Source organism: Rattus norvegicus, chromosome 12 (assembly GCF_036323735.1).
Source record: "Rattus norvegicus strain BN/NHsdMcwi chromosome 12, GRCr8, whole genome shotgun sequence".
Lineage (NCBI taxonomy): Eukaryota > Metazoa > Chordata > Mammalia > Rodentia > Muridae > Rattus > Rattus norvegicus.
Genome location: NC_086030.1, coordinates 17,073,366 through 17,087,131, shown reverse-complemented (window position 1 = coordinate 17,087,131; position 13,766 = coordinate 17,073,366). Strand labels below are relative to the sequence as shown.

The 13,766-nt window shown below is 49.8% G+C and overlaps 1 protein-coding gene across 3 annotated transcripts in view; it reads right to left on the bottom strand.

The window, feature by feature from the left end:
- Positions 1–11,262, bottom strand: part of Mmd2 (monocyte to macrophage differentiation-associated 2) — a 47,386-nt gene extending 36,124 nt beyond the window's left edge. The window contains exon 1 of one of the 3 annotated variants that reach the window (XM_063271263.1): positions 10,662–11,262. In XM_063271263.1, coding sequence (XP_063127333.1) covers positions 10,662–10,711 — 50 coding nt within the window. In that variant the 5' untranslated portion in view covers positions 10,712–11,262. The remainder of the gene's footprint in view (positions 1–10,661) is intronic. The other 2 variants (XM_063271264.1, NM_001037217.1) reach the window with 2 other exon arrangements.
- Positions 11,263–13,766: the final 2,504 nt, after the last annotated feature.

The following is a 13,766-nucleotide window of genomic DNA, read 5'->3' as shown; positions in this document are numbered from 1 at the left end:
AGCCCTACACCCTTAGAAAGAGACGGGAAGCAGATACTGGAGGATGGCCAGGAAGCAGGGCAGGCTGGCTAGCCTGAGGTGTGAATCATGGCAGAAGCCACAAGAGAGACGCTCCCAAAAGCTATCACATCCATGCAGCGGTATGCCCTCGCCCACACACCCTGCACACAGGGAGGGAAGGGGATTTTTTTTTTTAAGTGATAAGAAGGGTTGTGATGCAGCTTGGTGGTAAAGGGTTTGCCCTGTATGTGAGGAGTCCTGGTTTCCATACTCATATCCATAATTAAAAACAAAAGTTCCCAGAGCTCATGGCAGGGAGTGGGGATGTCATGGGGGCAGGAGGGTTAGATCAAGATCTTAACGTCCTCCTCAGCTATATGATGAGTATGTGGCTAGCCTGGGGTACATGAGACCCTGTCTCAAAATACACAAGTGTGAGAGGAGAGAGAGGAGCAGGGACAACAGGAGGGGTCAGAGGTCGTGCTACAAGCATGGCATACTTTTCCTTGAACACCTAAGTTACCAGTTCGTGGAGGGCATTGTGAATACGGGTACAGGGGACCAGCTGTCGCTGGCACAGATGTTCAAGGGTCCTTGAGTATTGGAAGTCACTGGGGATGTGACCTGCATCAGTAACACAGCCTGCTAGTAGTCCTAAACACTACCGTCAACTGACACCAGGCATGCCCAGGAAGAGCTTCTCCACGTCTCTGGGTCCATGTGCCTACTGCTGCAAACGATAGATGGCTGCATGTGCAGATCGACAGTAGACTACTGCTCTGGCTTTTAAAGGGCAGGCAATCCTGACAAGAACTACATGTACACAGGTCAGTTATAGAGTCTGAGCGATCCCACTTCTATGAGAGAGGGGTAGTTAAAACCGTAGAGAAACAGAGTGAGTGTGGTGGTGCACACTTGTGATCCCAGGACTTTGGAGGCAGAGGCCAAAGGGTTAAGAGACCAGCCTCGACTACAGGGTAAGGGGACTTGTGGGGAGACAGAGAGAATGATGGGAGCTAGAGGCTGAGGCGATGAACGGAGAGTCAACATTTAACGACTACAAAGTTTCCTATACAGAAGACAGAAAGTTCTGGAAGCAGGTGGCAACGTAGTGCATAATGCCACTGAATTCTGCAGTTAAAAATGGTTACGATAGAGCTGGAGTGATGGTTCCAGGCATAGACGTGTTTGCTGTGTAAGCCTGACCACCTGAGTTTGATCTCTGAAACCCACCTTAAAAACAAACAAACATGGATGGATATGTGGTTCAAATATGTAATCCCAGCACTCCTGAAGTGGATGGGAGGTAGAGACAGAACTATCCAGTCATCTGTGACAGCCAGATAACCCGCATTCTCAGCACAGTGACAGAAACAGTAGGAGCTAAGTCCTACCTCAAAAGGAAAAAAATGGTACAAAGAAAGAACAGAAGCACATGTATGTTCCCCCTCTCCCTCCCCCCTCCTTCTTCCCTCTCCCCTCCCTCCCCCTCCCCTTCCCCTCTCCTTCTTCCCCCTTCCCCTCTCCTTCTTCCCCCTTCCCCTCTCCTTCCCCCTCCCCTCCCCCTTCCCCTCTCCTTCTTCCCCCTTCCCTTCTCCTTCCTCCCTCTCCCTTTTCCCTTCCCCCTTCCCCCTCCCCCTCCTCCTCCCTCTCCCTCCCCCTCCACTTTCCCTTCCCCCCCACTTTCCCTTCCCCCCCACTTTGTAATTGTTAAGATGGCACAGGTCTGGGGGCTATTATCAGTGGGTAAGCTGTTGGTCATGAAGCATGAGGACCTGAGTTCAAATCCCCAGCACCCACATAAAAACCTGTCTGAAGCCGTTTATGCCTGTGAAGCCAGTAGGGGAGGTGGAAACACACAGGTCCTGGAGCTCACTGATCAGTCAGTATAACAAACAACAGTGAGTTTCAGGTTCAATGAGAGAAACTGCCTCAAAAAGTCAGACAAGGTCACACACTTGTCCATACAGCTGCACACACAAACATATGTGCACACACGTGTGCACACACACTGAAAAGACAGACTAGCCTATATGACAGACTCTTATCCTACCTAGGTGCCCTGACTGTCACAGGGCCCTTGTCTGAGAAGGTATCAACCTCCGGAAGCCCCAGGGATGGACACCCCACCCTTCGTCCCCTCTCAACCCATCCTCAGCACTCACAGAGACTGAGTCCTTCCAAAAGGAGTGCCCAGGGCTTGTGAATGGCATCGGGTCCACTTCTGATCTAACCTGGGTGTCAGAGAACCACCCCCTTCTTCACAGCATCAACTAAGGCTTAGAACTCTGGGTAGAGGTGCTCCATTTCCTAAAATCCAATCATATTATCAAAGAAAAAATCATTGTTGAGGTTTGGGCTGTTGCAATGTATTGTGAAGCTAATTATTGGCCCTGGCTGCCCCCAAGGACAAGGACTTTCTCACGTAGACCCAAGTGATGCTACACGATCTTGACCCCCAAGTTATCCCTGGCTGGTGAATAAAGACGCCTACAGCCTACAGCTGGGCAGAAGAGAGACAGTTGGGGTTTCGATTCCAGGGCTTGGGGTCAGAGAGGAACCATGACGGGACAAAGAGAGAAGGCGGAGAGGGGAGAAGATGCCACGGGGTAGGCGAGTCGTGAAAACATGGCCATGAGGGCCGGTCAATTGGAGTTAAGAGCGGCCCAGACGGAACACGGCAGAGTCATAGCTTGGCCTTGTTGGCAGGGAAGTAGACGTCATAGCAGAGAGGGCAGATGTCTGCCCAGCGGGAGTGCTGATTGAAGGCTTATTATATGTGTGTGTTATCTGGGAACTGAATGACCAAAGGCTGGGTAGAAACCCTTTCCCACTGAGATTAATTGATATTAATTAGTACAACAAATCATCTTATCTCAATTCTTTTGTCACTGCTTGGAAATAGAGCTCATTGGTAGAGCACTTGTCTAATATGCACGAGGCCCATCCCTTGCCTTTCTGAGACAAAGTCTCACTGTGCAGCCCCAAGCTTACCTCCAATGGGCAATCCTCCTGCCTCAGGCTCCCGAGTACTGGGGTGAAGGTGCACATTGAGCTTTACGTTGTGTATCTTACTGCTATATAGGCTCTTGCTCTCTCCAAGAGACGTCTCTGAAGAAGGGAACACAGCCTTTGTGTTTGTGTGGCTGTGTTTTAGATCCCTGCTGTGCAGAACAGAATCCCCCAGCCGCAAGCATCCCGTGCCCTGAAAATGTGCCCAAGGTCGCTGAGACTCGGACTTACTGATTTTACTTAATTCAACTGTTCTGTTTAAAATAACGTAGCCACAGGTGGCTTGTGTTGTTTTATCTGACAGCAGGGCTTCAAGTCGGGGCTGTCAAAAACTCAAATTTAAGGAAACAAATGTGTGTGTGTGTGTGTGTGTGTGTGTGTGTGTGTGTGTGTGTGTGTGTGTGTGTGAATACAAATAGCAGGATAATTTGGGTGCAGTGACATCAAGAAAAAGGGAGTTAATCAGCAGAGCATGGTAGTACCGAGCTGTCACCCCAGCTACATGTCACCCCAACTAAAGTCAGCAGATGAAGATTTCCAGGTCAGCCTGCAAGATGCTGCCTCAAAAAAATAAATAAATAAATAAAAATAAATATATAAATAAATAAAAATAAATAATAAATAAATAAAATATCAAGGTTTACAGTGTGCAGCTCCCTGTCTATATCCTTGCCGCAGCCCACAAATGTCTGGCCAACGGAAGAAGAAATGAAGGTGCAAGGCAGTGAATGAATGCACGGGACAGCAGGAGATGCCAGGCGGTGTGAACGAAGAAGGGGGACCTGCAGACTGCGTGTTCTGAGAGCCTCTCCAATTCCCACCCAAGTGCGGGGAGTCAGGGCGGCTCCAAACCTGACTCGGAACCCCTTTTGACTCACAGGGAGTAAATCTGGGGGCGCTCTGCTGCAGGGGACCATTATTCTTCCCACGGTTGGCACTGCCACTGTTGTCGCTTGGCATGGGTGTGAGGTGCCGCCCGGGGGAGCAGACAGCCGAAGCAGCAGCTTAGGCAAACCAAATGGGGATTTCAAATATATACCAAGGCTGGGGAGATGGCTCAGTGGGTAAAGCATCTGCCTTGCAAGCATGAGGACCCAGGTTCTGATCCCAAGAGCCCACCTGAAGCTGGGCGCAGTGGCACACATCTGTAGTCTCAGCACTATCTCTGCGAGATGGAGGGATGTTACAGGATATTCGCTCACACTATGAACCCCGAAATTGTGTCACGGAATGGCTCAGCTCTTAGCACACACTTTTAATCCCTCTGGATGGACCACAGAATAAAGTTAGTTTGTAGAAGGAAGCACCCATGCTTGAAAGTGATATCTTCTCAAGTGGCAGAAGAAGTGACAAATTAGAGAAAGATCTGACAGAATAGGCTATGCCCAACTCTCAGGAGAAGGAAGAGGAAAGCTATTTAAGAGAGCAGGGCAGGGGTTGGGATTTGGCTCAGTGGTAGAGCACTTGCCTAGCAAGTGCAAGGCCCTGGGTTCGGTCCCCAGCTCCGAAAAAAAGAATAGAAAGAGAGAGAGAGAGAGAGAGAGAGAGAGAGAGAGAGAGAGAGAGAGAGAGAGAAAGAGAGAGAGAGAGCAGGGCAAAAGGAGAGAAGAGAGGAAGTCGTCTGCTTTACTGGGAGAGTTTTACAAAAACCGGTTGAAGAGAGAACGGGCCAGAAGATTAGAACAGATTGCCAACATGAGGCCAGGCAGAGCAATTCAGAAGCCAAGAGAAGCCAGACTGAGTCAGTCAGCTTGGAGAGAAATTTGAGCCAAAACAGCTGAGCTGAACCAGCCAGCCAGAGCTCGGAAAGAAATGGGACGGGTGAGCTTATTCAGCAGCAAGTCTCAGCCGCAGCTGACAACATTCTAGACCTAGACAAGATTGTACAGGGGCTAGAAGCCCGGGCCTAGGTTAGCAGACCGTGGCAGTGAGCCTTGGAGATGACAGATACTTCAGACGACTAAAAGATACTTTTACAGGAGGCCAAGACAGGAGACCTGAGAGCAACTGGTGTTCCCAGTGGCAAACAAGGCACAGGAGATTGTTGGACACATAAGGTTGTCCTCCAGCCTCCGCAATTGTGCTGTGTCGCATGTGTGTCCACACACGCACACAGGCAAGTATCCGCTCAGGCCTACAAAGAGGAAAACAATGTCTCCCACAGCAAGCCGGCTGGCAAGGGTGATGTTGACAAATGACTGAGTGCCTCTCATCCAGATCCTCAGAAACCCTGCGCAGGGCCATCTGCCATAACACAGGAAGACAAGCAAGTGACCTCCACCTCCATCACCCTCTCTCCAGACCGGCAGAAACCAGCTGAAAGCCCCACAGCCTCTCAAGAAGAAAGGATTTCTCAGAGGGCCCCACTGATCTCAACGTTCTACAAGTTACATGGTAGCCACTCTGGAAATAGGCAGTCTATAAACAGCAGTGACAACCAACCCTTAGCAGAGCCCAGAGGCTCAGATCTGTCCCTCCAGCCACTGTGAAGGCTGAGGCGGGACAGCTGAATGAATGTTCAAGACTAACCTTGGCTACAGAATAAAATCTGAGTCACCATGGGCAGTTTAGGGAGACCCGGCCTCAAAATTCAAATCAAAAAGAGCTGGAGGGGTGGCTCAGTCAGTAAAGTCCTTGGTGCACACACGGAAGGACTTAGGTTTTGATCACCAGAACCCACAATGAAAGTCAGGAGCAAGGACAATGAGATGAAATTCAGAGATAACTGGATGCCTGGCAGTCTGAGGAAAGGCTAGCCTGGCCTACTTGGCAAAATCTAAGACCCACAGAGACCCTGACTCAAATAAAAAGTAGAGGACACCAGAAGACCAGCACTACAAGTTGACCTCTGACCTTCACACTTGGGGTGTGCACGAATGCCCCCAGGAATGCGTGAATGAGAAAGGTGAGTGTGTAGTTTCTATGGTCGAGCACCACAGAATGAAATGGAAACCGGAGGCTGGAGATGCATAGAGTGCACGCACGCGCACACACACACACACACACACACACACACACACACACACACACAGTGACCAACACTTGGCAGCACTTGTTTTCATATCGGACAACACAGAAGCTGGCCCGCTTGTCATCTTCAGGTCAAAATCTATTCTAGAACATACAGCCTTCCACAGTGCCATATGCTAGCTGGAGCATGAGTGTCCCCAATGTGTTTGTTTGTGTGTGTCAAAGCAGAGCCTCACAAAACCCATGCTGACCTCAAACTCAATATACAATAGCCAACGGTGGCTCTGAACCTCTGATCCACCTCTCAAGTGCTGGGATTGCAGGCGTGAGCCACACCATTGAGTTTATGCAGTGCTGTGTCTGGAACCCAAGGCTTAATGAGGGCCAGGCCAGAACTCTACCAAGTAACCCACGCCCCAGTCTATATCTTAATGTTTTGGAAGACACTGAGGAGGCAGTAAGAGCCACAGAGAGGCTACCAACCTCTTCTAAGAGCCCCACTAACAGGCAGAACAACACAGTGAGGGCAGAGTTAAACTCCGGTTCAAGCCTTCCCATGGGCCCCTCCGTAGGACAAGCCAGGACCCTATCTTTGTCTCTGTGTGGTCTTAGGAGGAATTCCAAGTCCTGTGCGAACACTCCACTCGGGGGGCCATTTGACCTGGTCACTGCACACTGGGCAGCAAGTGGATATGACCTAGAACTTGGGAACCACGTGACCTGCCTGCTCATGCCTATGTGTTAGTTGGGGTCCTTTTAGGTTTATTTGTGTGGGAGGGGGTGAGGGCTACACTTGTTGCACTACGCATGTAGAGAGGCCAGAGAGCAACTTGGAGGAAGTCAATCCTCTCTTCCCATCATGTTCGTCCTTTGGGTCAGCTGGTTCGTCCCTGGTTGCTCAATCTCCTGCCTCTGTGCCTTCTCTGCCATGAATCACAGCTATGGCTGTGGGTGGATTCCCAAAGGCTTTGCTTAACAAGCATGCATGCACGCATCGACATATCTGCAGGCCAGTATGCTTGGAGCTTAAGCTTAAAGGAGAGGAGGCCAAAAAAAGTTCAAAGTGGGAGCAAGATGCCACACCTTGTTCCAGGTTCCGGTTCCAGTCAGCTAATGACTATCAAAGTAAAGCCCCCGGTCACCATGTCTGAACCGAGCCAACATGAAGCTATAATGTCACAGAAGGAGACTTAGTCATATGGTCACATGACATAGACTTCTGTGAACATTTCCAAAGAAGCCTCCGTCCCAGGAATGAAACTCAAAGCTGAGACTGTCTCAGGGAGAAGACTTTGTCGGTGACAGTAAGAGCAAATGTGCTGACCGCAGGGCATGGGTGTAAGACTTTTGTCCCAGCACTCAGGAGACAGAAGCAGGCAGATCTCTGTAAGTCCAAGGTCAGCCTTGTCTCCATAGTAAGACCTTGTCTTGAAAACAAAACGAAGTCTAAGAACTGAACTTCAGGATTCACCCAACTGTGAACCAAATTAAAAATTGTATGTCAAATTTAAGACAGGTTTTATTATCTGTACAGACCAAAAGACTTAAAAAAAAATCATCAAAGAAATGAAGCCCCTCCTGACTCTGCTATCAATCTCTTAAGACTTCAAAGCCAGGACCAACAAGATGGCTCAGTGGGTAAAGGCATTTGTTGCTAACCCCAACAATCCAAGTTTAATCCTTGTTACCCACATGGTGGAAGGAGAGAGTAGACATTGTCATGTTGTTTTATGACCTGGACATAGATGTTGTGGCACACATGTGCCCACACGTGTAAATGTAATAAAACATCATGACAAATAAAAGGACCCAAGACTTCTTCTCCCAGCACCTCCTGATATCAGAACAAGAAAGAGAGGAAGGAAGGAAAGAAGGAAGAAGGAACGAAGGAAGGAACAAAGGAAGGAAGGAATGAATGAAGGAAAGAAGGAAGGAAAGAAGGAAGGAAAGAGGAAAGAAGGAAGGAACAAAGGAACGAAGGAAGGAAGGAAAGAAGGAAGAAGGAAGGAAGAAGGAATGAAGGAACGAAGGAAGGAAGGAAAGAAGGAAGAAGGGAGGAATGAAGGAAAGAAGGAAGGAAAGAGGAAAGAAGGAAGGAACAAAGGAATGAAAGAATGAAGGAAAGAAGGAAGGAAGGAGGAAGGAAGGAAAGAGGAAGGAAGGGAGGGAGGAGGGAGCAAAGAAAGAGGAAGGAAGGAAAGAAGGCAGGAACGAAGGAAGGAAGAAAGGAAAGAGGAAGGAAGGAAAGAAGAAGGAAGGAAGGAAAGAAAGAAGGAATGAGGAAGGAAGGAAGGAAAGAAGGAAGGAAAGAAGGAAGGAAGGAAGGAAAGAAAGAAGGAAAGAGGAAGGAAGGAAAGAGGAAGGAAGGAAAGAAGGAAGGAAGGAAAGAGGAAGGAAGGGAGGGAGGAGGGAGGAGAGAGGAAGGAAGGAATGAAGGAAGGAACGAAGGGGAGATGGTAACATTGGTAGAAAGAAGAAACACCCAGTGTTCCTTCTCCGACCTTACCTAGTCTGTTCATTATCTTTGTGTGTGCGGGGGGGCATACATACATGTTCGTGGAAGTTGGTATATACACATGTGTGCACATGTCTACAAGGAGGCCAGAGGGTAGCTGTTCCTGGGGGGGGGGGGGGATACCAACCTTGTTTTTGAGACAGGGATCTCTCACTGGGACCTGGAACCTGTCTGAGTGTTCAAGCCTGGATGGCCAGCAAGCTCCGGGGATCCACTTGTCTCCACCTCCCTGGCACCAGGATCACAAGGATGTCACCACATCTGGCTTTCTATCTTGAGGGTCCGGGTTCCAACTCAGGCCCTCATTACTGAGCGACAAGCGCCCGGCCAACTGAGCTCTCTTCCCAGCCCCTACATCTGTGTTCAACGTTGCTGGAACAGAAGACCCGAGACGTGCTAGCTGAAAGAATTAGAAGTTCTTGGGCTGGGGGAGTAGCTCAGTATGCTAGTCTACCATGCACTGGGTTCAGTCCTCAATGTTTCATAAACTGGGTGTGGTGGTTTACACCTAACCCAGCACTTGGGCAGATCAGGAATTTGAGACCACCCCAAGCTGGGAGTTAGAGGCCAGTTTAGGATCCACAGAATAGAGGCTCTGGAGACTGGAACATCCAAGTCCATTGCTGGCTTCAGTTCAAGGGCAGTAAATCTGCAGGTGTGCAGAGACATGGCAAGCTTGGAGAGGCAGCCTCACTGCACTACAACCAGCTCTGGAGAGAACTAATCCCATCTCTGAGAGCTAGCACTCACTCAAGTGAAACAGCTACATCCCCTAAGACTTGATCCCTTCTCAAAGGCCGACCTCTTCACAGAGGCAACCAAGTGCAGCCAGGCAGAGCGGCCCACACTTGTTATCTCAACCTGAGGCCAAAGGACTGTGGCCTGTAAGGCTGACCTGGGCCACATAGTGAGTTTCAGAGATGCCGGGGTTATGGAATGAGACATTGTCTCAAAAAAGGAGTTTGGGGGCGGGGGTGAGGGAGTGGGGGGGGGAGGCATGGAAGGCATAACAAGATGGCTCAGCAGGTCAAGGAGCTTGTCCCAAAAGCCTGGAGACCAGGGTTCAATTCCTGGAATTCACATATAGTTAGAAGGAAATAATCAATTCTGCACATTGTCTGACCTCCCTATATGTGCTGTGGCACACAGCCCATATATAATAATAATAATAATAATAATAATAATAATAATAATAATAATTACTATTCAAGGCAACCAAATCAAAATGCACACCAGATAATGAAAACTTCATATTAAAAAAAAAGAATGCAAAATAACACAACTAATGTGTTCAGATGGGAATCAAGTATACACAATGTTAACTAAAATATACTTTTTTTTAATTTATTTATTACATATAATGTACACTGTAGCTGTCTTCAGACACACCAGAAGAGGGCATCAGATCCCATTACAGATGGTTGTGAGCCACCATGTGGTTGCTGGGATTTGAACTCAGGACCTCTGGAAGAGCAGTCGGTGCTCTTAACCGCTGAGCCATCTCTCCAGCCCTAAAATATACTTTTGTGAGGTATGGGGACACCCAGCCCTGATTTCAGCATTCAGGGGGCTAAGACTGAAGAAGTTCAAGAAAAGCCTGGGCTACACAGTGAGATCAAGGCCAGCCTCGGGTACGGAGCAAGACTGTCTCCAAAACAGGAAAAGAACTAGTACTCAGAGCTAGATAGAGCTCTGCGAGGTCAAAGGACAGCCTGGTCTACCACAGTGAGACCTGACTCAAACAAAACAGAAAACAAAAAAGGAAATCGGGGCTCAGGTAGGACCCCAGAGAGTTCCATAGGGATGGAGCAGCTCCCCCGCCCTGCTGGCATCGCGAAGTGCTTTCTAAGGATCATCTCATATAATCCTCCTGTGGTCCCGAGTGGTGGGGACTGTCACCGTTCACCGTGTCGCAAATGTGGAAACTGAGCTTTGGACGGAAAAAGCGCCTCGCCCAGGGGAAAAAGGAAACACGGAGAATTCGCTGCGCTGTGCGCAAAAGCGGGGTAACAAATTACCACTCCGTTAGGAAGAGGACACTGGGTCGTTCTAGATCCAGGCAGTGGGGTCTGTGCACTCAGCCCAGTTCTCTAGACAGTGGGGACGGAAAAGAGGGGTCTCAGCGGCCTGGCCCCTGTCTATCACCCCCAGACCCGCTGCTCACCTTGCGTATTTGGTTTTCTGGAAATCCAGCAACCTGGCCAGAGTGAACATCGCCGCGGTTCCATCAGCGCCCGGCCCGGGGCTGGGACGCGGGAACACCGGGAGCCGCTTCGGGAGGCGCAGCAGGTTGGAAGGGTGTCGTATCCTCGGGCAGCTCCAGAGCCCGGAGCAGACCGGATCAGCTGCCTCCGGAGCCCGGAGCCCCCGAGCCTGGAGTCTCCCGATTGCAAATCCTGAGCAGATGGTGTCGGGGGCGGGGCGGGGGCGGGATATGGGGGGGACTCGGGCGCACGCTGCCAATCGCCCGGCTGGGAGGTCCCCTCCCTCCTGCTAGCTTCTCCCTGTGTCCCCTCCACCGCATCGCTGTTCTAGCCAGCAGAACACAGTTTGGACTAGACTGAACTGCTCTGTTACCATTGCCATCCCGGCAGCACCGCAAAGCCACCGGGGACGCCTGGGGACAGAACCTTGTGGCACCCTCAGTTTACTTGTTGAGGGCTCTTAGTCCTGTGCACCCCTGAGAAACCTGTCAGCCCTGAATCCTCCCTACCATCTTGGACTCTGTGACTCTAGGAACCATCTTGCTCCACCACCGCCACCCCCATTCCACCCCCGCCTCCACCCCCATCCCTGTCCCCATCCCAGTACCAAAATAGGGACATTCCAGCATGTTCAGAATCTGCAGCCACAAGTGTAGTCTCATATTTTCAAACTCGAGCTTTCTTTTTATTATTACTTTATTGCATTTTAATATTTTGAAAGATTTATTTTTATTTTATGTGTGTATACGTATGCGCACCGGGCAGAGGGGTGTGGCTATGTGCTTGTTAGTACAAGGGGGTCTGAAGTGTGGGATCCCCAGGGGTGGGAGTTAATGGCAGTTGTGAGGCAACTGAAGTGGGTGCTGGGAGTCGAACTCCAGTTCTCTGGATGAGCAGCAAGTAGAGGGAGCTGCAGGAGGCAAGATGGTCTTTGAGGTTTATGATAGCTACTATTGTTGACTTTCCACCTCTGGGCATGTCTGCGAAGGATCTTATTGGTTGGGTTAAGGTAGGAAGGCCAACCCTAAATGTGGGCTGGACCAATCCCTGGGCTGGGGGCCGGCCCGAAATAAAAGAAATATTGTGAACTTAATGCCAGCATTCCTGTCTCCTGGATTCTTTTCAATGGTGGCCCTGGTGGTTTTGTTTTTCGAGACAGGGTTTCTCTGTGTAGCTCTGGCTGCCCTGGAATTCGCTATGTGGACCAAGCTGCCCTTGAACTCAGAGATCTACCTGCCTGTGCTTCAGTGCTGGGATTAAAAGTACCACAGCCCAGCATCTCTCTGCTTCTTGACCATAGATGCAAGTTGACCAGATTGGCCCCCAGGTTGACGAGAAGTCCTCTCCCCCTCTATCCATGGCTTCCCCCTTCCTAAGTCCACAGCTTCCTGGTCCTCTTGATTTGCTTATTTTTACCCAGTGCTAGAGACCGAATCCAGGCCCCAGTACATGCTAGGCAGACACTCTGTAGCCTACATCTCTGGTCTCTTTTTCTCTTTTATTTTCAGATAGTCTGGCTAACTTGCTCAAGCTGGCCTTGAACCCACTCCATAGCTGACCTTGAACTTTTGATCCTCCTATCTTCAGCCTCCCAAGTGGCTGGGAGCTGGGCCTCCCAAGTGGCCTTGCTCTGCTTCTTGTTAGAACAATGTTTGTTCATGTCCCGTGGAATACTAAGAAAACGCCACCCACACCCTCTGTGTCAAGGGAGCCAGAACTAGAAACAAACTGATAGAAGGCTGCCTGGTCCACCTCTGCCTTCCTAATGCTAGGCCGGGGTGGGGGTGGGGTGGGCAAAGCCAGAGGGTTACAGAGAGACGCTGCTGAGGGGATTGTGGCAGGACGGCAGTACCTGGGAAGAAGGCTGTGGATCATGAGGATGCTAAAGGAAAAGGCGAAACGGGGGACCCTGGGGTGCTTAAATGATAAGACTGACCAGCCTTAGATGTTGGCTTAGAAATTCAACACATCTAACATGGGCGTCCTAGCACTTGGGATACAGAGGCAGCCAGGATATTTTAAGGCCAGCTAGGACAATTTAGCAAGATCTTATGTGGAGACATCAAGAGAGCAGAGCATATAACTCCAGTAGTGCATTGCCTAGAATTCCCCAGTGAGAGGCTGGGAATGAAGTTCAGTGGTAGAGCAGCTGCCTAGAATCCCCCAGTGAAGGGTTGGGGGCGTAGCTCAGTGGTAGAGCCCCTGCCTAGAATCCCCAGTGAGGGGCTGGGGGTGTGGCTCAGTGGTAGAGCCCCTGCCTAGAATCCCCCAGTGAGAGGCTGGGACTGAAGCTCAGTGGTAGAGTCCCTGCCTAGAATCCCCCAGTGAGGGGCTGGGGGCGTGGTTCAGTGGTGCAGCCCCTGCCTGGAATCCCCCAGTGAGGGCCTAGGGGCGTGGCTTATAAGTAGAAAGTCTGCCTAACATGTGAGACCCTGAATTCGGTTCTTAGTACACAGGGAGGGGAAAGAATTAACAAAAATGTCACAATTAAACTAATTACTCTTTATGCTAACTTTAAAAACTAATTTTAAAAATAAGGCAGAAGGCCAGGTAGTGGTGGTCTATGCCTTTAATCCCAGCACTTGGGAAGCAGAGCTAGGCAGATCTCTGGGTTTAAGGAGACAGCCTGATCTACAGAGTGAGTTCTAGGACAGCCAGGGCTGCACAGAAAAACCCTCATAAAACTGGGGGGGGGGGGGGAGAAAGAGAGAAAAAGAAAAGAAAGAAAAAAAGAGGCAGAAGGAACGGTTAGAAGGTTATTATTTATATTTATGTATCCTAATTGGTTGTAGACTTAATTGCAACTCCTGGTAAAATTGAGTGACAAAGCCAGATATGGTGGTTAAAACCTATAATTCCAGAATTCAGAGCCGAACCAAGAGGATCTTGAGTTCGAGGGTAACCTGAACTGCACGGTAAGAAGATGACAGCGATAGAAGAGGGGGAAGGGGGGAGAGAAAAAGATAGTGATGGAGGAAGAGAAGGAGCAGGAGGAGGGAACCCACAATGGGTGGCTGGGGAGACAATTTAACGAGCAAAGTTCTTGCCATGCAAGCATGAGGGCT